The sequence below is a fragment of the Syngnathus floridae genome, chromosome 12 (genome assembly GCF_059516105.1).
Source record: "Syngnathus floridae isolate MCC-2025c chromosome 12, RoL_Sflo_1.0, whole genome shotgun sequence".
NCBI classification, from domain to species: domain Eukaryota; kingdom Metazoa; phylum Chordata; class Actinopteri; order Syngnathiformes; family Syngnathidae; genus Syngnathus; species Syngnathus floridae.
This window is the reverse complement of record NC_142424.1, coordinates 9,627,994-9,650,363: the sequence shown is the minus strand read 5'-3', so window position 1 is coordinate 9,650,363 and position 22,370 is coordinate 9,627,994. Positions and strand designations below refer to the sequence as shown.

At 40.5% G+C, this 22,370-nt stretch overlaps 1 protein-coding gene across 6 annotated transcripts in view; it reads right to left on the bottom strand.

Annotated features, from left to right (window-relative positions):
* The window catches only part of dcc (DCC netrin 1 receptor), a 249,177-nt gene that overhangs the window by 181,333 nt on the left and 45,474 nt on the right, over positions 1–22,370 (bottom strand). For all 6 annotated transcript variants that reach the window (XM_088391100.1, XM_088391099.1, XM_088391101.1 and 3 more), the window contains exon 2: positions 3,340–3,702. In XM_088391100.1, the coding sequence (XP_088247226.1) occupies positions 3,340–3,702 (363 nt within the window). The remainder of the gene's footprint in view (positions 1–3,339; positions 3,703–22,370) is intronic.

Here is a 22,370-nt window from a genome sequence, read left to right as displayed (position 1 = left end):
TCTTATGTAAGCTCTGCTGCTGTCTGATTGCATGTAAATCAAGTTGTGCCGCTAAGTTATGCACTAATATACACAAGAGCATACCTCCTCTGCGGACACAGATTTTAAAATAACCCTGCCAGCATAAAAACAGCTGTTTTGTTAGAGGTAAAGTTTGTCAGCTTTAACCAATATACTCCACAGTGGAGTGTCATTGACAAAATAGCTATTGTCATGTTTAAACTATCATTACCGTATTTTCCGTACTGTAAGGCGCACCTAAAAACCTCCAATTGTCTCAAAAGCCGACAGTGCGCCTTATAATCAGGTGCGCCTTATATATGGACCAATATTGAGCCACTACAGCAGGCATGTCCAAAGTCCGGCCCGCGGGCCAAATGTATATATCTTATATATGGACAAAGTTTTAAAATGGGCCATTCATTGAAGGTGCACCTTATAATCCGGTGCGCCTTATATATGGACAAAGTTTTAAAATGGGCCATTAATTGAAGGTGCGTCTTATAATCCGATGTGCCTTATAGTGCGGAAAATACGGTATCTTTCTCTACTTGTGTGTCACATGTTAATATTTGTTTACTAATTATTCTGCGAAATCATGACCATGATCTGTATCTTCACAAAAATGATTATTATTAATGCTTAATAATGACATAAAATTGTTAAGATTATTTCAAATCATTTGAGCAACTGTATTATTTCAGAACTGTTTATCAAATTGGTAGCGTTTCACATTAATCAGTACCCAAGAATTTAGTTTCATCTTCAAAAAAATGTAATAACCCCCGCTGTGAATTGATTGGGGGTAAAATGATCTGCAGATAGATAGAGTTGCTGGTTTGTGGCACAGTTTTAGTTTATCAACATCTATCTTCCAGTTAAAAACAAGCTTACTTGCTCTTACTCTTACTTGCTCCCAACTCACGGTGTCTTTTGAACGACATGTCAACTCACTCTTGGTTCTGCCAGTGCCGGCCAGCGCATCCTTCTGATGTCAAAGATATCGAGTGCTATCATTGCTTCTCTCCTTCCTCGAGCGAATTTGGTGCTGTACGCACGTGTGTGGCATGCTTTATGATAGCAGATATGCGAATCAATTGCACTTGCACACAAAAATGAGTGCCTAACCACTCAGCGTGATCTGCATTTAGGGATGGGTGGTCCTGAATAAAATCCAGTATTGGACAAATGTGGCAAATCTCCAATTTGATAAAATGACACATGAATAATGCATTAAATTAATAAATCAAAATAACAATACAGCTAAGTTGTGAAATGAACTTGGTAAATGTATAAACATGTAGACATTGTTAGTTTTATTTTTCAATGTTTACGTTTTTTACGTCATGAATAAATCAGCTGGTTAGTGCCTGATCCAAAACAATCATGGACCACGTTGCCAGATTTGTGTGATCTAAAGCAAACTTCATGAAAAGAGGAACATGTGATCACACAGAATAAAAATTAAAACAGCAAAGAGAATTAGGCAAGAGCAGGGGGAAATGGGTCAAACCACCAGTGGGAAAAGGAGGGGACATGAAAGGAAGGCCAGAAGAGGACTGGGGGGAAGCATCAAGAACGGAAAAATTGAACCTGAACATGGCTTCACTTTCAGACCCTAAATCTTTAAGCCTCCATTCGTCTCTGATTGAGGTTGCTGTCTTCTCTACAATTTCCAACAGTGTTTGACAAACACACTAAATAAATCAGATGGATAATAACATGCAAATCACAGCAAACAGACGCAAGCAGCAGAGGGATGCTGGGCTAAAATTGCTCTGAATATCAGCCATGGGAACAATTATTATCTCTATTTCGCCGGTCAAACTTTAGCCTCTCTCCCCTAACTGCTTTTAATTGGAATTAGTCCAAATCTACAGAGAGTTTATCACTAATTGGGAATGGATGGAATGCTCAGTTCACAACTGAATCCTACAGGCTCGAGATGATTATTTTGTACTGAGTAGCTGGCAAGTATTAAGAAGGGATCCAAGAGTGGAGACATTGTGAAATTGAAGAAATTTAAATTGTTTTGCTTTGTGCAGTTTTTAAATAATTTGAATGATTGATATTCTTCACACGTCACCTACAGATAACAAGTAGCTTCAATGCATTTGGTAAAATATAATGCTCAACACTGAAACAGAGGGCTCTCCTTTAATCTTCAAAATACACACCCACCTAGTGTTCAGTGTTGCTAATTAATTCCCACATTACAGTCGGCTCTTTTTTGCATACACAGAGACGCCATAGCTGCTAATTGAATTTTTAAGCTTCCTCTTCTCATTAGCATTTTGCCTTGTAATGTATTATTTGTCCCTTCTGTCAGCTTTTTTTCTTAGTCCATTTTTATCCAAATATTCTTACTGCCTGTCTCATTATTTTTTAAAACCATGCGTCATATTTTGAGGCATGTCAAGAGAAAAACACCGGAAAACAAATTGCCCAGTTGGGCACCAATATATCACTGTACATGAAATGAACCTGGAAATTAAGCACAGAATGTGTTCATATAGTAGTTACAAATGCTGATATGCAAAGTGGCCATTTGTTGTTATACAACAGAATTCTTTTTAGCAAACATGAACAAGGAAACTATTTTTAAAGGAAAATGAAACCACGTATAAATAAATGGACCAAATTTCAAAATACAGTAATACTAACTTAAAAAGAAACAACATGAGTTGTTGTCATGAAAAATACTTGTATTTTATTTTTAGTGGTATTCTTCTCAAACTATAAGTAAGTTCAGTATAGCATAATCATTACAAAACAAAGCGGTGAAAAAATACAGAAGTGATCTGCATTTAATCATGAGCTGTATTTAATCACGAGTCCATCACGTTCCCTAAAATAGATGTTAATTTTTGGGGGGTTTGTTTCTTTTTTTTACTTCTCAGATGCATATATAATGTGAATACATCAGATCACATATTTTAAAGTGTATTTTGCAGTAAGTCATGCACACAGTGCATATCTTTCTGTCTATCTGGTGTCTTTTATCCATAAATTGTATTGATTTATAAACACTTTATTGATTTACTTTGGTAAGCATGAACAGTTAAGTGAGTTAGGGTAGGAGGAAATATTACATAATGTGGCTATGTCAGTGTCAGATAGGTTGGATGGAGGGATTTGGATTATTTTAGATTACATTTTCTACGAAGCACTGTGATGCGCGTATGAAATACATGGCCCTTCCTTCTATCGGCTTATTGTAGAAACAAAAAGCAAAATATTTTTCCTCAAGTTAAGGTTACTTCAACACAACTTTTTCTCATTTTCTTTCAAGACGCTGCCCCCACCCCCTCCCCTGGTGCCCCAAATGTTTTGTCTTACCTGCCACAGTGACTCTCGCAGTCCGGCTTACAATACTTCCTAATCCTTCGATTGTGGAGAGGCACTGGTATTCCCCCTCATCAGGGCGGTGGTGCCGCGTGTGCACTATATTTTGGACGAGCAACGATCCATTGGCCATCTCATGCCGTCGTTCATCCACCAGGGAACTGAGTAGCACACCGTCCTTCCGCCATGTGATGGTAGGGGTTCCGGACGCCATGTCCGAGTGTGCCTGGCAATCAAGCTGGAGCACACCACCTCGCACCGTTACCGTGTCTTGAGGCTCCTTAGTGAATTTGAAGTCTACGAAACCTCCAGGGCTAATTGACGATGATAATGCTGACGATGATGAGGCCTCTGAGGCTGCAGCCAGGGAGAAGAAAAGAGGAAGACACAAAGTGTAATGAATTTAAAAGTGTGGTAAAGAGCTCAAGACACAGAAATCCGGTGTGCATCAGTAAAAGAAACATTGTCTATTGAAATGACAGATGTGTCCCACTTTACGGCCTTCCTGTCAACATACTTTATCAAAATACACTTGGTGCTCATTCCGTAGCACATTAATGTTTAGCTAAACTACTCTGAAAAAGGTGTTGTTTACTGCCAAGAGCCAATTTGTATCCCAGAGGCCGCCTTATATTCGATCAAGCTACGATTGTAACGGTAGCCGACCATAAAGAGATTGTTAGACAACAAAGGTAGTAAAACACAAAGGAAAAAAACTATGGATGTGGTGATGGTTTATAGATTTTGCAATAAAAGCTGCAGGTGAATTGGAAGTGCAGTTCCATTGCTTCTAATAGGACTCTTCTCAAGCATTTAAAAGGGTAAATCTGAAGCCAAATCAGTGCAGTTATCTCGACATGCAAGGCGTGTATCTTTACAAACTAACTTGGAAACTATTCTCAGCGTCAAACATCTAAAACTATGCTGCTTTTATTACGGTTGTTAGGGTAGTTGTCCATAAAGATGTGTGTTTTAACTGTTTTTAAAAATGCAGGTTTAACCTCACTTCAAACTTATTCTGGAATTTCGAAACAATGGACTGCAAGTCTCTACTACTTTTACTTTTTAATTTTGTGTGAGGGACAGTAGATGGCACCACAGTGACCTAACAAAACAAGATCACCAACAAAGCCCAGTAAGCCAGTTCACGTCGACCTTTTTTGATATCTCTCATTCTTGCTCACTGAAATCAAGGCAGTCTACATGTCACAGTCTACAATGCTTTCCACAATGCTGGGTGGTCATTTTATGAAAATTCGTCTGATAAGTAAACCACAGAATATTTTTGCATTTCTGGATAAAACAGAGGACAGCCTCCAAAGCAGAGAAAATACCATATATGCAAAATATTGACCATATTTTTCAGACTATGAATAGTACATTGTTTTCATAGTTTGGCAGATCCTGCAACTTATACTAAGGTGCCGATGTCACAATTTTGTAAAGTCATATTTATTTTCGTGAATCTTTACTATTGGTCAGCCCATTTGAGTGACGTTTTTCCAAAAGTAATGGGGATTTTGGGTGCCAGTCTGAGCTCTACTGTCCTTGGTCTCTGTTTTTCTAAAATACATTTACCACAGAAGTCTGACTTATCATCCGAAAAATATGTTTAACTTGTAGTGCATCATTTTGCAGAATGACACCCCATCGTTGTAAACCTGTTTGTTTCCATGTCCTTATATTTACTGCAAACTTGCAAAAATCTCAAATGGCAGTGAGCTGCAGTTGCGACATCTCGACTTGCGTTTGATGTTGACGACGGTAAATCAGCCTTTCATCCTGATCAGAGAAGCAGTTTGTATGGTCAAAGGCGTTACTTCTTGCCTGCAGGCTTCTTGGGAACTGATCGTAGATTTAGTTAAAGGAGTCACATCATGGGGAACTGACTCTTATTTAAAAAGATCAAACAACCGAGGTGTAAAGGATGAAAATGCCTCTGTACAATTTCCCTGGTTGTATGTGTGTGAATTTTCTTTGTGCTTCAGCACCAATTGAACACTCGTAAAAACATGCATAACCTCTTTTAACATTTATTTTCATTGAGACGTGAAAAAAATGTAGCTTCTGTTGTTGATTTTTTTTTTCACAAATTTGCTTTTTTAATTTTTAACCTTCACAGTGAAATAAGACTAACTATTTTTTCATGCGTTCATCCCACAACGAAATGTCTCAACATAAACTCATAAAATACAGTTAACATCAAAATGTTTAGGTTAAAAAAAGTATCACAATTAATGCAATGAAGCCTATAGATTTATGACGCATCTACTACTTTTTTCGTCTTTATCGACTGCTGTCGCACATCCTTCAATCCTCATCCATCCATCTTTAGCTCCTTTCGTTTCGACTCCTCATTTATGTCTCTCTCTCTCTCTTTTTGCTTCATGGTTTCCTCCTTATTGATTCTCTTTCAGCAGTCCCCCTACTCTCTCTCTCTCTATCGGTAAATCACTATCTCGACAGTTCTATCTCTACTCACTCCCACCGGTCCCTCTCTCTCACTCTCTTTCTCAAACACAAGCACAGACACACACAGACACACACACTTCATCAGTGTGTCCTTGTCCTAGTTGTCCTGCAGTTTGATGTTATCACTTTCTGTCTGCTTGCCATTTCTCTTCTCATATCACTGCCTGGAAATCTTTTTCTTCTTCATATTTCATTTACACAGTGATTACTGTCACAGATTCTTATATATATATATATATATATATATATATATATATATATATATATATATATATATATATATATATATATATATTCCTCGTTTATCGCGGATAATTGGTTCCAAAAACCACCCACGATAAGTGAAATCCACAAAGTAGGGCCACTCGCTCATCTGTACATTTCTTGTGTGTCAATACATGTGTATTAAACCATTTAAGTGCATATTTTATTATTAGAACATTAAATAATTGTTTCAAACATGTAAATAATACATTAATAGTAAACATAGCATACAGAAAATGTTGTATAAATATTGAAAATATAAATAATATACCGTATTTGCCGGTGTATAAGTCGACTTGGTGTATAAGTCGACCCCCTAAAATTTGACGGAAATTTACGATTTTATGATATATCCTTTGTATAAGTCGAGCTCAATTGTTGCATTATATTAAACTTCAAAATTCAATCAGAAATATGCGAAATTTATTGACGAAATGTGTTCAAATTCCGGGAGGCCGTGCGCATGCGCAGTGGCCGGAAATAGCTCCAGCCGAGCGGATCGGCTGTTTATAAGCACCGCGGAGGAGATCGCGGAGCCTCATTCGACTTCCAGCGGCCGGCGAGCTCGCGCACGCCGCCCGGCACCACCGGGAGGCCGGAAATAGCTCCAAGCCGAGCGGATCGGCACTTTATAAGCACCGCGGAGGAGATCGCGGAGCCTCATTCGACTTCCAGCGGCCAGCGCACTCGCGCACGCCGCCTGGCACCACCGGGAGGCCGTGCGCACGCGCCAAGTGGCCGGAAATAGCTCCCGCCGAGCGGCTCGGCTCTTTATAAGCACCGCGGAGGAGATTGTGGAGCCTCATTCGACTTCCAGCGGCCGGCGAGCGCACATCTGGGAGGCCGTGCGCACGCGCCAAGTGGCCGAAAATAGCTCCCGCCGAGCGGATCAGCTGTTTATAAGCACCGCGGAGGAGATCGCGGAGCCTCAGTCGACTTCCAGCGGCCGGCGAGCTCGCGCACGCCGCCCGGCACATCCGGGAGGCCGTGCGCACGCGCCAAGTGGCCGGAAATAGCTCCCGCCGAGCGGATCGGCACTTTATAAGCACCGCGGATGAAATCGCGGAGCCTCATTCGACTTCCGGCGGGCCGCGCACTCGCGCACGCCGCCCGGTTCAAATTTTCTAAGTGCCAACGGCTCTTGCGCTGGTTCCCCATGTCGGCCAGAACAAGTGAAAATTCGTCCTCTTCCCCTGGAAGTCTGGCCAAGTTTGGCGAATATTTTCTAAGTGCCAACGACTCAACCGCCCTAAAGTGTCCGCCTCGGCTGGTTCCCCGTCTCGGCCACCACAAGTGAAAATTCGGCCTCTTCCCCTGGAAGTCCGGCCAAGTTTGGCGAATATTTTCTAAGTGCCAACGACTCAACCGCCGTAAAGTGTCCACCTCGGCTGGTTCCTCCGGTCAGCCAGAACAAGTGGAAATTCGGCCTCTTCCCCTGGAAGTCTGACCAAGTTTGGCGAATATTTTCTAAGTGCCAACGACATTCATTTAGACATGGCGATTGAATGTTTACGTACCGGTAGTTATGGTCGTTGCTTGATGCGCGATGACTCGCACATTCGCTCAATACCCAGTACTTCCCGCGAGCAGTCATCGTCGCTGCCTGGCTTTCGATTTCCGTTATTGAGGTGAGAATATTTGAAATTGTTGCTGAGGATGCGTGTTAATGCGACGAACGCTTTGTAATGATTCAGTTTCTCGCTGTTTGATGAGCCTGACCGACGCACACCCACGCACAATGAGATGCATGAGAAACGGCCTTGGTTACCATCACATTTGAAGCGATGAATACGAAGTTAAATTTTATGACTCGGTGTATAAGTCGAGGTCAATTTTTTCGGTCGATTTTGGATTGAAAAAGGTCGACCAATACACCGGCAAATACGGTACGTGTAACATGTTAACAAGAAGTACTGGGCAGGCTAACGAGTTAGCGGAAAGATGCTAATTCGCAATCGGATTACTGTATTTATTTAATTTGTCCATAATTTACTTTCTCAGTACTATATGTGGGTGAGCACGTGCTCGTGCGTAATATGGCTGCCATGGTGACAAGGTTGAATCTTTAGCAAGTGTCAAACTCAAGGCCCATGTTTTATGTGGCGCAGAAAAGCGTGGACATACTAAAGAATCTCATTTATTGTATTTGCTTCTCAGTCCTTGATCTTCTGTTTACCTGCTATGTCCCCCTTCAAACTTTCTTCCAACCAATAAAAGAAATTACAAGAGGCAAGAAGTGTGGAGTAAGGACATCCTTTCCTTACTGTCAAAATTCTCTATGACAGTTATTCATGCCTCACTTGTATTCATTACTTTTATTTAATCGACAAAAAAAAAAAAAACAGTTACATTATGTAGAAAAAGGTCTTGGCTTTCTGTATTTAATGCTTGAAAAGCAACCATGTTGCTTTTAGCAGAATTATTAGATAATATTGCTATGGCACTGTACATATATATGCAGAGGATGTTATAGTCTAGGACTGTCACCATGGAATAGTTTTAGAATCGATCATTCTATCGATTAATCCATCGATTAATCGGATAATCGGATTCAAAAAACTGTTTTCCCCAATTACTATTTATAAACTGATTATTGGTGTTCATTTCGTAGTATTTAGTGCTTTAGAAAATAAACTAAACAAGTAAGCAATATACACAAACTTTAGTTAAAAAAATGCTGATGAAAGATTATTTGATGATTAAAATATGAGGGGACTCATTTGATTATCGGTGTGTTGTCGATTAATCGATTACTTTTGACATCTCTATTATAGCCTTTACACAGGATAATGATGTTAATGCCCAGAGACCTAGACAGTCCAATAAGAAGAGAAAAACATGTACATGGCTAAGTATGTACAGTATATGAAAAACTAACCTGAAAGAAAGGAAGCCGTTATGCCCTCAGAGCACCATAATTAGTTTTTAATGGCCTAATAGAGAATAGCAAAATAAAGTATCACCAGGTACCAAACAGCATAAAACACAGTTTTCAGCATGCAGCACAAGATATAACACATTATAATGCCAATTTTATGTGATCCACGTATAACATTTAAATATCAGAGTAAGGCAAATAAAAATATAGCTAGTGACTAAAATATATATCCTTACAATATTTTGAAAAATCTGCAAATGTCTATCAGTCATTTTTTAAGGTCTTACATTGCGTTACTGTAGTACTCTGAAAACCGTGCTATAGCAGCGTTAGAGAGGTCGAAAGATGTAGAGCCATTTGGGAATTTCAACGGAGGGATGCAAGTTGATGACAGCAATGTGGACGACAGCCAAACCCATTTGAAAACACACACCAACTCTCCCAGTGAATGACATCACGGTTTAGAGCCTGAAAGAAGACTATATTAGGACGCTGGGGAGCATCCAAGAATGTGTGTATGTGCATGTGTGTGTGCGTGTGTGAGTGTGTGTGAGTGTGTGCGTGTGTGTGCGTGTGTGTGCGTGTGTGTGTGTGTGTGTGTGTGTGTGTGTGTGTGTGTGTGTGTGTGTGTGTGTGTGTGTGCGTGTGCGCGCGCACGTGCGTGCGTGTGCATGTGTGTGTGTGTGTCTGTGTGTCTGTGCGCGCACGTGCAAGTGTGTGTGCTTAAACTGTGCCAACTGAAGCATGCCAGGAAAAAAATCAAAGAAGGAAACTGGAAAAAGAAAACTGAGCTGAAGGAAGGAGGGAAAGGAAGCGGGAAATGAAAGTTTAATAGTGGCAAATGAATACTCTTACCAAAAAACTCATTTAGAGAGTATTCTAGTCTAAATCTAGCATTGTGTCCCCAATATTTCAGTGGAACGCACCAAGGTAAGATGCATTTTTGCAAGAATGATATTGCAAATGCAGATTAGACACTTGGAAATTTCCTAAAATGGTCAAATGTCTCTCTGAATTCATCAGTGTAAACAAATGTCTAAAAAATAAAAAAAATAAAAAATGTAAAAGACTTTTCTCCAGGTTTACAAAATCACAGCACAACTTTTGAAGTCGACATGTCCAGACATGGATATATACTTAAGAAAACTATCCATGCGTTGCGTTCTTCTGTCTATTCCAACCATTGTTCAGCATAAAAACCTAAACTACTACTCTGCCATCAGACATATTTCCCAACCATGATCCCATCTGCACGGAGCTCAAACACCAGATGGACAGCATTGGCGTGTGTGTGCGTCTGCGTGTGTGTGTGTGTGCGTGCGTGCGTGCGTGCGTGTGTGTGTGTGTGTGTGTGCGTGTGTGTGTGCGTGTGTGTGTTTTGCATTTTCACATTAAGCCTTCATTAACAAGTCTCACCTGTCAACCACCCTCTGTGTCTCATTGAACTATAATTCCCATAATCCCTTCTGTAATCTCACATCTGAGCTTCACAAACCCTTGCATGCACAAACACAAACATACGCGCGCACACACGTACACAAACGAATACAACCACATACACTATTTACAGAACTAGTCTAAATTCTCTCATTAAATTCTTTTTCGTGTGTGTGTTTGTGTTCATGTCTAGTGAAAAAATTTTTTAATTATTAATTATTTAAATACAGTATTTATCCATAAGGATTTGTTTTTCTTCATCAGATTTGCATAAAGGAGACATGCACTTTTGCATAAATTAAAAAAGGGTGTTTTGACTACATGTTTTTGTCAAAATGCCCCAAAGATCAAGAATTCCAGAATATTTTCCACCCTCCTTAAAATGGCCACAAGAAAGCAGGAAGTTCATGGGGGTAGGGGCAGTCCTGTCTCAAGGGACCCAGCATGCATGTGCCCTCCTACTGTGTGGTGTATCAAGTACAGTGGTACCGCCACTTACAAACGCCGATACGTATGAACCTTTCGAGATACGAACTGCAGCCTCGCAATTTTTTTGCATCGACTTACGCACCAATTTTCGACTTCCGAACTGACACACCAACCACTCCCGCCTCATCTCCTTTATTCTGCCATTCCAAGTTGGTCTCGGCGTATTAGCAGTGTAAAAAATACGTTGTGTAGTCGAGTATGTCTCCTAAAACAATCGATATGAAACACAAAATCATAAAGGAGCATGGCAAAGGCATGCGTATCATCGAGCTCGTGCCGGAGTATAGCCAGTGTTGTGCCAAAGTAGGTATCCCCTTCTGCAGGAGCGCTGACAAGCTCAAATGATGTCAAGCTCGTCCATTGATAGGGAATAGCACAGGTGTCAAACTCAAGACCCGGGGGCCAGATACGGCCCGCCACATCATTTTGTGTGGCCCGCAAAGACAAATTGTGCATCAAATTCGTGTGTCATTACTAGAATTGCAAATTGTCTTAACTTTTAATAATATCTTATTTTTTAAATATTTGACCAGTTTTTACTCGTCTGATTTGAAAATGAGTTATTTGTCAGTTTGTTTTGTAGCTTTTATTGTAGTATATAATATGAGGTGCTCATACATTTATTTGGCTTGACAGTCATAATGGCCCTCCGAAAGAAGCTATGACTACAATGCGGCCAGCGAAAAAATTAGTTTGACACCCCTGGGGTATAGGCTTTACTCAGGTCAGGTGCATGGTTGCTGACAATTGGACATATTTCCCGACCAAGAGTACAAATTCTAAGAACCCTGATATGTCTCCTGTTTAAGAGGTACAAGAGGACTGTTTCTCAACATGAAGAACATTAAGTACGGGCTTGTAAGCACACCAAATATGATCTTCCTAAGAACGTACACAAGAACGTTCTACTGAAGAAGGCGAATCTCTGTAATTTAGAACGCCTGTGTACTTTTTAACTTCCCCTGGCCCTGTGACATGTTTCAATGATATCAGCATAAAGTTCAACTTCGAATCTTTCCCTGGCCAAGGCTTCACAAGTAACCAACCAAGTAATCCATGGTTTGAGATAGCTGACAAGGAAAACATCTGGGAATTGCATCCATGTATTGATTTGGAATGGATTTCACCCAGTTTAAAGTCTAGTCTACTTTGAGTGTAAAAGTATAAGATCTTGGAACACCCAGGATGGCGCAATGTGGTCTGCCAATTCCCAAACATGGTCAACTATACATGAAAATGAAGATGTGCTGTTTTTATGCCAAGCGCACGTGCGCTGTCTACAAAAATAGAGCCCATAGAGGCTGAACTCTTGCCTGTAGCAGATGCAGTGCACACATTACCAAACACAAATACGATACTCTTCAACAATCCCACCCCTACCCTCAAGAGACTATTTGTACAGAAGCAATTAAAAAGTCAAAACAACTTAAGCCCTTGCATTCACACAGTAGCGTAACCGCCATTATAAATGTACAATAGGGACTAAGTGGGAATTCGGCATGAGCAGAGGTTATTAGAGTAGCTAAAAATTGTACACAAGTGAAAAGTATTCATATCAACAAATCAAACTAAATGTAGCCATCCAAAAATAAAAAGTTAGAGTGAGTATTCAGAGAATTTAAGAAACAAGTATCTTGTAAATAACCTCTAACTCATTTTGAATAGTTGATAAAAATGGCTAGAAGAGTTACGTTAAAAATTTATTTCGATACAGTTAGATGAGAAAAGATGTAGTTATTGACGTGAACAATGTACCATAATGTAAAAGTAATGTAATTGCATACTTTTAATTACTTTTGGATTAGATACTCCAATAACAAATACAGTATGTTGAAACACACACACTTACACACACATACACACACACACACACACGCATACACACACACACACCATAATTTCTGGACTATAAGGCCACTTGAATATAACCCGCATCAGCTAAAATTAGTGGAAAATCCTGTTTTGTTCATATATATGAGCCATACCAGACTTTAAGCACCAGGTGTTTGAAATGAAATGTCATTTCTCTATCCATCCATTATCTGTATCGTTTCTCCCCAGCCTATCCCAGCGGTCATTGAGCAGTAGAACACCCTGAACTGGTTGCCAGCCAATCGCAGTGCACACAGGGACGAACAAGCATCCGCACATGCATTCACACCTATGGGCAATTTGGAGTGCTTAATCGGCCTACCAAGCATGTCTTTGGGATGTGGGAGGAAACCCAAACAGGCACGGGGAGAACTTGCAAACTCCACACAGGGAGGGCCGGAGGTGGAATAGAACCCAAATCCTCCAAACTGTGAGGCATACGTGCTAACCAGTGCATCACTGTGCTGCCTTGTCTCATTTCTATCACCTGTATTACCAAAACAAGTCCTCTTACAATATCATAAAAATCATGAAAAATCCACAGATAAACCGCACTGCACAATAAACTGCAGGGTTAAAACCTTGTGCAAAAAGCAGCGGCTTATCGTCCAAAAATTACAGTAAATAAAATGGACTTCACTCAACTGTAGCCATAACGTACTGTATTGCATTTTGACATGATTGTGTAGTAGAAATGGACGGTCAGTCATAACAGACACATTTTCAGAAACAGGCAACTAACTAAATATCACTAACTATTTGTACTCAAGCCACTAAGAAGTCAAGCTTCCATAACATACATTTTTGAAAAAGAAGAATTTGTCTTATGTCTAAGACAGCAAAGAATCGGACCTGAACTGTTTCCATCTTCTGTGGCTTTTTGCCAGCTTGAATAAATCCTTCATTGGCTCAAGACGTCACAACATAACCTTGTTCATTCAGATGTCAGATTGATCAAATTCACTTGAGCCATGTATCATGCCGACCCCTAGTGGGAGAGGACTGCCGGTTGTGATCACAGAAAAGAAAAATGATTCACACAGAGAGGGTGAGCTCACAGCAGGATAATCTCAAGGAGCAAATCAGCATTTTAAAAGGGAAAATGGCGTCAGAGCGATTGTACTGGTCTTTGATCACACGTTGACTTCCTTAAAATCCAGACTGAAAAAAGTAGCGTAAGGCTTTTCAAGGATAGAGATATGAAGTTGAAAAGAATAGAAAGCGGTGGCATATATCTTTTTTTAAATCATTCTACTTCTCCACCTCTTTTTCTTTAATCGTCTTATTTTTGGTCATTTACATTTCACTTTCCAAAAGAGGCTCAAGAAAAAGTCAGTACAAAACTACAACATGTTAAAATATGTGAAATATCTTGAATACTAGAAGAATAAAGAGAAATTTTCTTGTCAAAATTGTATCAACTGCATCTTACACATGTAGGCTTTTTGTGCTCCACAATTCCCTATGAGTTTTTGTGGCAAGCCTCAGCCTAATCCAACGGAAACATAAAATTGCTCCCACCAGTTGAGAAAACGACTTCATCTGGAAGCCATTTCCAGAGGTTGAAGGTCAACATATGAGCTGCTCCGTGTGCCACCACAGTCACGAGGTCTGTGTTGTTATAAACCACAATCATGTGGAAGGAAAAGGTTAGTTAACCATGTGGCCTACAGTTTTCACATTAGAAGAAGCAGGTTTGGATGACAAGTTATAAAGCTGCTGCCTAGAACAATAAAAGGATCATCACTGGAATAAAAACTGACAAGTAGTAAATGTGAAAGGAACAGAAACACCATAGTGAATACTTCCAACCAACTAAAACAACAAGGCTTGAACAAATACAATGTGATAAACTCAATGAAACTGTGATTAATGACCCTTCATTTCATAGGCTTGCAACTTACATTTAAAGTTAAAATTCAGATTATGAACTGTCTACCTATCTCACGCTCCAATTTCCCTGTGTTTTATTTTTTGTTGTGTCATTGTGTCAGTTCTGGAATTGCAGGGCCAACATTGGATCAATACATTGTACCTAGAGGCTCAACATTTGTAACCATGCAAATGCAATCCTCATTTGCATGTGTTGAAATGGTATAAGTGTTTGTATGCATTATGATTTTCTCTAGTTCATGATTTAGCATTCATTGACCTCTTTCATACTTTATAATAAGTACATGTAAAATGTTAAGATTTGACCCCATTTATACATGCATACAAACAAGCACACATACACAGCAAAATGCAAATAGGACTTGCTGTCTGTTTTCTGTGCATAAATGGTTTATGGAAATGAATCACTCTCATGGGAACATGATTCCCAGCTTGTAAGGACAGCGGTTGTTGTGGCACATGTAACCCCAGATGCCATGCAAGCTAGATACGGCTCAGTATTCTGCTGTCTTTTTTAATGTGAACGAGATCTCATAATGCAACTTGGATTTAATGTCAGCTGGTAATTTAATCAATTCCATAATTTTACATGTGGTGCCTGGGTAAAGTGGTTTGGATGAATTCTGATGTAATTCTTAACAGTATGTGTACTGCACTATGGAATTTACTGTGGCTAGCCTGATGTACATCTTGCCATGTTGATTAGGTTTGCAATGCTGACTCATCAAAATGAATGACTTATAATAAATACAAGTACACCCTTGGATTTCACTCTTAGCCATTTTCAAATTCATCTGTAGACATTTTTAAACCTACACCCCCGGCTTATTTACGACAATACATTTTGCTTATATGCGTATTTTTACCCAATCCCCCATGTTATTTATTTATATATTTATGTATTCATTGTTTAATTAAATGGCAGTCATAATAATGAGAAATTATTCAGCCTTTCGCATTTTGTGTTATACAGTAAATGTGCTTGCATGCGTTTTTTTTTTGGGGGGGTACATCGGCTTCCTACCATATTTCAAAAACAAACCTGCAAAGTTAATTTGAGACTAAAATGTCCTGAGGGTGCATAGTAGAATAATCATATTTACAGAATATAGAAAATATACTGTACACAAACATTAGGTACCAATACCGTCCTGAGTCTTAATGAATGCTGAATGTCAAAACATATCAATGACTGTAAGTCACTGATTTGTTGTCTCAATAGCTTTTTTCAATATGGTGGTGGGGCCCCTCCACACAAAAACACGTTTCAGTACATCTGTACAAATTCTTCTGCTCGAAGGCAATGATCATTTTTATAATCCTATTTACCTGGAGTGATGGGGAAAAAAAGTAGTAATCACAGTTTGATGATGCTTTATTGCAGTTTGATGCGTCCCCACAGTTCATGTGTGACTATGCGCAAACCACCATCATGGACAGAAACAAGATAACGAGAAGGTCAAATAAAAGTGAGCCCTCCAAGCTTGTGTTGACCTTACTCAAGCGCAGTGCTTCAAAATAGTGCCTCAGAGCATGTATTGTTCTCCAAATAAAACGTGACTGAGTTATGTTATGACATTGACAGTTGGAAATACTTAACATCAATGCAATAATGAAACGTGACTGTACAGAGATTTATTCTCCTGTCCCTTTCAGAAGAAACTCAACGAAGTGGGACCTTTGTGTTCATATTACCATTTCCGAGCCACACAATTAGATAATTTGTTTGGGGACATTAGGTACAGTTGCTTACAATACAAAGTGATGTTAAAGTCTAAATACACACTGACACACACTGTTTTGCGTCTGATGCTACCGCTGAAGATGGCAAATTGGCAGTTGGCCGAAAAAAGACATCTGAGATGACCAGTGTGCATGGAGCTAATTCATGGTTCCTTCTCCATTGTTAAAGCTGTCTCTTTGGAATCGTCACACCTGACCTCAGAGAGTGAACAGGAAGACACTGTGCGTGTTTGTGTTTGTGCTTGTGTGTGTCTATGGCAGTATGGGGAGTGTAAGGGTGTAGACAGATGAGGATTTTTATCGACTGACACCTTATCATATTTTCTGTCACATTTTGACAAGCACCGCCAGACAGTATTGAATGGTCGGTTGAGGTGTGTGTGTGTGTGTGTGTGCGCGTGCGTGTGTGTGTGTGTGTGTGCGTGTGTGTGTGTGTGTGTGTGTGTGTGTGTGTATGTGTGTGTGTGTGTGTGTGTGTGTGTGTGTGCGTGTGTGTGTGTGTGTGTGTGTGTGTGTGTGTATGTGTGTGTGTGTGTGTGTGTGTGTGTGTGTGTGTGTGTGTGTGTGTGCGTGTGTGTGTTACACAAACGTTTTACAGCAACAATACTACTCAACTAATACATACTGTATGTATTGTATTCCTAAAATGTATTTTTGGGATTATTGGATCTTTCTCCAAAACTATTCTTGTACTTTAGATTATCAAGTAAACGAAATAAGATGCAGGTAGGATGAGTATTTAGTGTTTCCACTATTTTGGCCATAATGTTTTGATGACATTTAAGAAAACTAGGAAATCTAACATAACCTCGCAAACAGCTGGCCAGTCAAGGCATAATTTTGGCCTTAACTGGAGATAAAATACACAAAACAACAATGTCAGCAATTACATTTTATGACGCCATTCTGCCTTAAATTGATCCCTGACTTTCTTCATTTTTACTTTGTAATAAACTAATTTCCTCAGGAGAAAAAAGAACGGTATCGGGCGAATTAATACCCCTAAAACCACACAATGGCCGAACTAACTAACCCATTTACACATGGCTTTTATCTTCAGTGAGAAATGACTCCGAAGTAGTCAAGGACAGGACATTATCAGTTTCCTTTGCAGCATACTGAACAGCAAGTCTGCGGCAGTTCAACTGTGCAGTTGCAATGTGACTCGATGTGTTCTTAGCAAAGGGCAAACCTGAGGGGACGATAGAGAGTGCAACGTGTTCTTGACCTCCATGTATTACTACTTACCAATATTTTAGATGTCAAGTCTCGTCAATTTCCTCTATCTCATGTGTGCGCCCCGGTGTATTCTGCTAAAAACGAGTTTGGAAGCAATACTATGCAAATTGCTGATGTCAACTAGTCATCGAACAGATTGTTTATTGGACTCTAAATGAGCGCCTTTGTCGTTTTTGACAGATGCTGAAGCCTCATCAACGCATAGTCACGTCTGTTGCTTTGAGGACAATGCAACACATTCGCCGCACACATTACATGGCGATATCTCAGTGTGTGTGAGGCGCATGTGTGTCTGACATCCGTGACCAATCAAGACAGAAGCCACAGGCTTTCCAACTGCTGTCTCCTGAGACCAAGCAGTGGACAGCCAATATGTCACACGCACACACACGCGTGCACACACGCAAATACACACGTTGTAAGGTTGACAGATTGGTAGTTTATGGGTGTTAACAGACAGAGGGAACCTCTTTCTTCACCATCATCCGTCATTGCCTTCAAACCAACCTCCTCTGCGCGTGCACACACACGCACACACACCACACACACACACACACACACACACAAAAGGTAGCAAGCGTGTGTGTGTGTTCTTTATTAAAGCAGGAAACAAACAGGGAATACTGCCATTCAGCAGTGGATCCTTACTAGACAAAATATTGTCTGAGTGTGTAAAAAGAAGGAAATTAAAGAGCTGCAATTGAAGATCAGAGGTCAACAGCATGTTGACCTGGGTTGAAAAGTGAAGGCCTCACAGAAAACAACAAATAAAAAAAGAGGAGTGGTCACAAAGAGAAGACTGGTGGACAGGAACTCTTTTGCTAATGAGGAATCAAACATAAATGATTCAAAATCAGTCACCAGTAGTGCATTAAAAAAAAATCTCACCAAAAAACAGATTTTCCTTAAAGAGTGTTTACATTGAAAATGAAAAAAAGAGCAAACACTATATTCCTGTATTGGTTAGATTTTAATTGGAAGGCAGAAGTATAATAGTGGGTGCTTGCGAATGCAAAACTTTAAGTTGCTAACATAACTATTCGTAGTAATCAAATTGAATGGGGTTCTGAATGGTTGTTTGTGTCTATGTGTTTGGTGGTCACTCAATAAAGTAGCAAAGTTCAACTCACAGTATGTGAACCCTAGTCCAAAAAACATTTGTGGTGGGTTACTTTGGTTACGTGAAAACATGCCCATTTGCCACGGGCTTTTCCGTTTTCTCACGCAAGGTCGAGTAGAATAGGCTCTAGCACCCTAATGAGGACATGCAGTATGAAAAATTGAATAAATAAACTTGTAGCAAGACTCTCACACAGATATGCACACTCGCACACTTGTACTGACAAGAACAAATGTACACAAATAAAGAACAAACACCCACAAGTACCTAGAGGCCTCTGTGGTTCATATTTAGTGTATATTTCAGGATGCGTGTGTGTGTGCCTGTGTGCGTGTGTGTGTACGTGCATGCGTGTGTCAAGGGGGGTTGCATGCTGTCAATCACAATTGCTGAAGCATGACAATGGAGGAGGGGTGCATCCATAGGGAATGATGAGATCTCCTCCCTCTCCCTTTCCTCCCATCATTCTGCTGTCACTAGAGCCATCTTTCCTCTCCTTTACAGATTCCTAATTGTTCTTAACCTCAGTGCCTTTTGCTCGAGGTGCTGCCAAATGAGTTCAAGTCTGAAAAAGTGGACTGTGCAGGAGGATACAAAACAGACATGGAGGGCAAAGCTTGAGAGTAAGGGTGTAATCAGACCAGAAAAGTCCTTTCTTCCGCATGTTTGGTCTAAACCAGGGGTGGGCAAACGTTTTGACTTGCGGGCCGAATTGGGTTCTAAATTTTGACCGGGGGGCCGAACCAGGAGCAGATGGATGTAGTATTTGTGTGAAGTAATAGAAATGACATGTAAAGGTCATTGCATAAAAGGTTGTTACTTTTAATAGGTAGTAAAGCATGGATATTCAAAAAAAGATTTTTGAAAACAAATGCATTTATTAACAGCATTAAAAAAAGATTTCACCAAAAAACTACTATCAGTGATTCTCATTAAATACAACACTGTTATTATGAATAATGGTTTCCATCACTTCAGCACCTGCAGGTCAGATTTATGAAATATGCAATATCTAATGAGGCGAAATCACATCAAACGACAAACATTCTAACAGAATACATCATCTTGAGGAATCAGTGAAAGAATACATCTAAATATAGTATTAAAGAAATCAATAGTATTGTTGGTCTCCCTTTTTTGCTAGGTCATCATGGTCTGGAGTAAAATTTGTTGTGGTAATTCTTGGGATAGAGCCGAGGTGTCCGTCCATTAACCTAGATCTGTGACGGGCTTTGTTGACGTTCATGTGGCTGAGCGTCTGCTCACACACGTAGGTCGAGCCAAATGGTCCACTCTTTTTTTAAACACTCGGCACTCAGTGTCCACCTTTCTTTTCCTCGGGCCACTCATTTTAATGGAAGGATTCCAGGGGAAGGTTTGTGGGTGGCGTTAGCGTAAAACCTTATCTGAAAGCTCGGTGCGTGAATTACGAGAATGCTGACGTCACAGCCCACACTCGAAATTTGCCACTGATGGAAATAGAGCGCGGAGTGCGTCGGGTCTGTACTACTTAGTACGTACACGCACTTGTGAGTGCGCACCGAGCTTTCTGACAGGGCTTCCGGGAGTAAATGCGCGAGCGGACGGCTCCCCATCTATTGGGGAAACATAGTAATTGCAAGAAAAATGACCCAAACAATTTTTAATAATACAATTTATTCAGGTTTGGCAGGCCGGATTAAACGGCCCCGTGGGCCGGATGTGGCCCGCGGGCCGTAGTTTGCCCATGTCTGGTCTAAAGTATTGGCTACATATCTGTTTTGTACTTTGTGCTCTAAAATGATGGCCACTTGTTGGAAATCATTACAAATTGATGAGTATCACACAATGAATTGCTGTGAACTGTAGAGTTTCTATAATAGCACTACTCTACAATACACTCCTCTCCTCTCCTCTCCTCTCCTCTCCTCTCCTCTCCTCTCCTCTACTCTACTCTACTCTACTCTACTCTACTCTACTCTACTCTACCCTACCCTCTTCGACCCTACCCTACCCTACCCTCTTCGACCTTACCCTACCCTACCCTACCCTACCCTATCCTACCAACTCTCCTCTCCTCTCCTCTCCTCTCCTCTCCTCTCCTCTCCTCTCCTCTCCTCTCCTCTCCTCTCCTCTCCTCTACTCTACTCTACCCTACTCTACTCTACTCTACTCTACTCTACTCTACTCTACTCTACTCTACTCTACTCTACTCTACTCTACTCTACTCTACTCTACTCTAGGAAGCATTTTATAATAAAAAAATAAATAAATAAGAAGTAACAAAACTGCTCTGAAAAACGATTCAAACTAACCGGCTCGGTGACGCACTGGTTAGCACGTCCGCCTCACAGTTAGGAGAGTGTGGGTTCGATTCCACCTCCGCCCTTCCCTGTGTGGAATTTGCATGCTCTTCCTGTGCCACGTGGGTTTTCTCCGGGCACTCCGGTTTCCTCCCACATCCCAATAACATGCTTGGTAGGCCGATTGAGCACTCCAAATTGCTCCTAGGTGTGAGTGCGAATGGTTGTTCGTCTCTGTGTGCCTTGCGATTGGCTGGCAACTGGTCCAGGGTGTCCCCTGTCTACTGCCCGATGACTGCTGGGATAGACTCCAGCACGCCGGCGACCCTCGTGATAGACTATCAAAACCTTAGTGTGCAGCGACTTTCAGTTGCTTTCCAGGCAACTTTGATCAAAAACTTTCAATTTGCCATAAAAATATTTATGTAACCTGAAAACAAAAATTAAAAAATTGAATTGGAAAATGGTCACACCTAGATGGGGGGAAAGGCGCCAACTTGTAACAAAAGCTGAGTTAAGAATGACAAAGAATTAAGAAAACAAAAATTAAAAAATGGAATTGGAAAAGATGGGAGAAAGGGGCCAACTCGTAACAAAAGCTGAGTTAAGAATGCATCGCACACTTTGTTACAAATATATAAGATGATAGTGGCTGTGACACCATGAAGTTGTGTCATGCATGTTTCATGGTGTCTTTGTAGTAGTCACTGTCAGTCAAGCAGTGAGATGAGATCTTGATATTGGATGACTCTTTCATTTATGTCAATCTCTCACTTTTAATATGTACGATCACTGCTTTTGAGCTACTACGGATGTTTTTTCCCACAGTTGAACACTCTTTGTTTTCCAAGCGTACATTCCGTGTCTGGTTCCAGTCCGACAAATCAACTTGTCCAGCTCTACTTCCCCTTTCGCAGGAAAATAAATATTGCCACACATATGCACACATGCAAGCACTCACACACAACTCTGCACACACATGCATACACACGCACACTCCCCGCAGCATATGTTCAAGGGTCAACGCATCATCATCGGTGGTGGTTCTGCAGGGGATTATGGCGGAGCCAAAGAAAAAGCTCGAAGCAAAGTGAGAGCTTTGTACATGCATAACTCCTCCCCACACACACACAATACATACAACATACACAATGATATAAACTCGCGATGTATGTTTCAGATTTGAGCTATGCAAGAAAATGCTTTAAGCTTTAATCAAGTTGTGTGTATGTGTATGCTCTCTTTTTACGCACCATTCATTTTTGTGTCAAAAGATCATTTTTGCAACAGAAAGCTGTTGTCACTATTGTTATATACTCTAGAAGGCAAGGGAAAT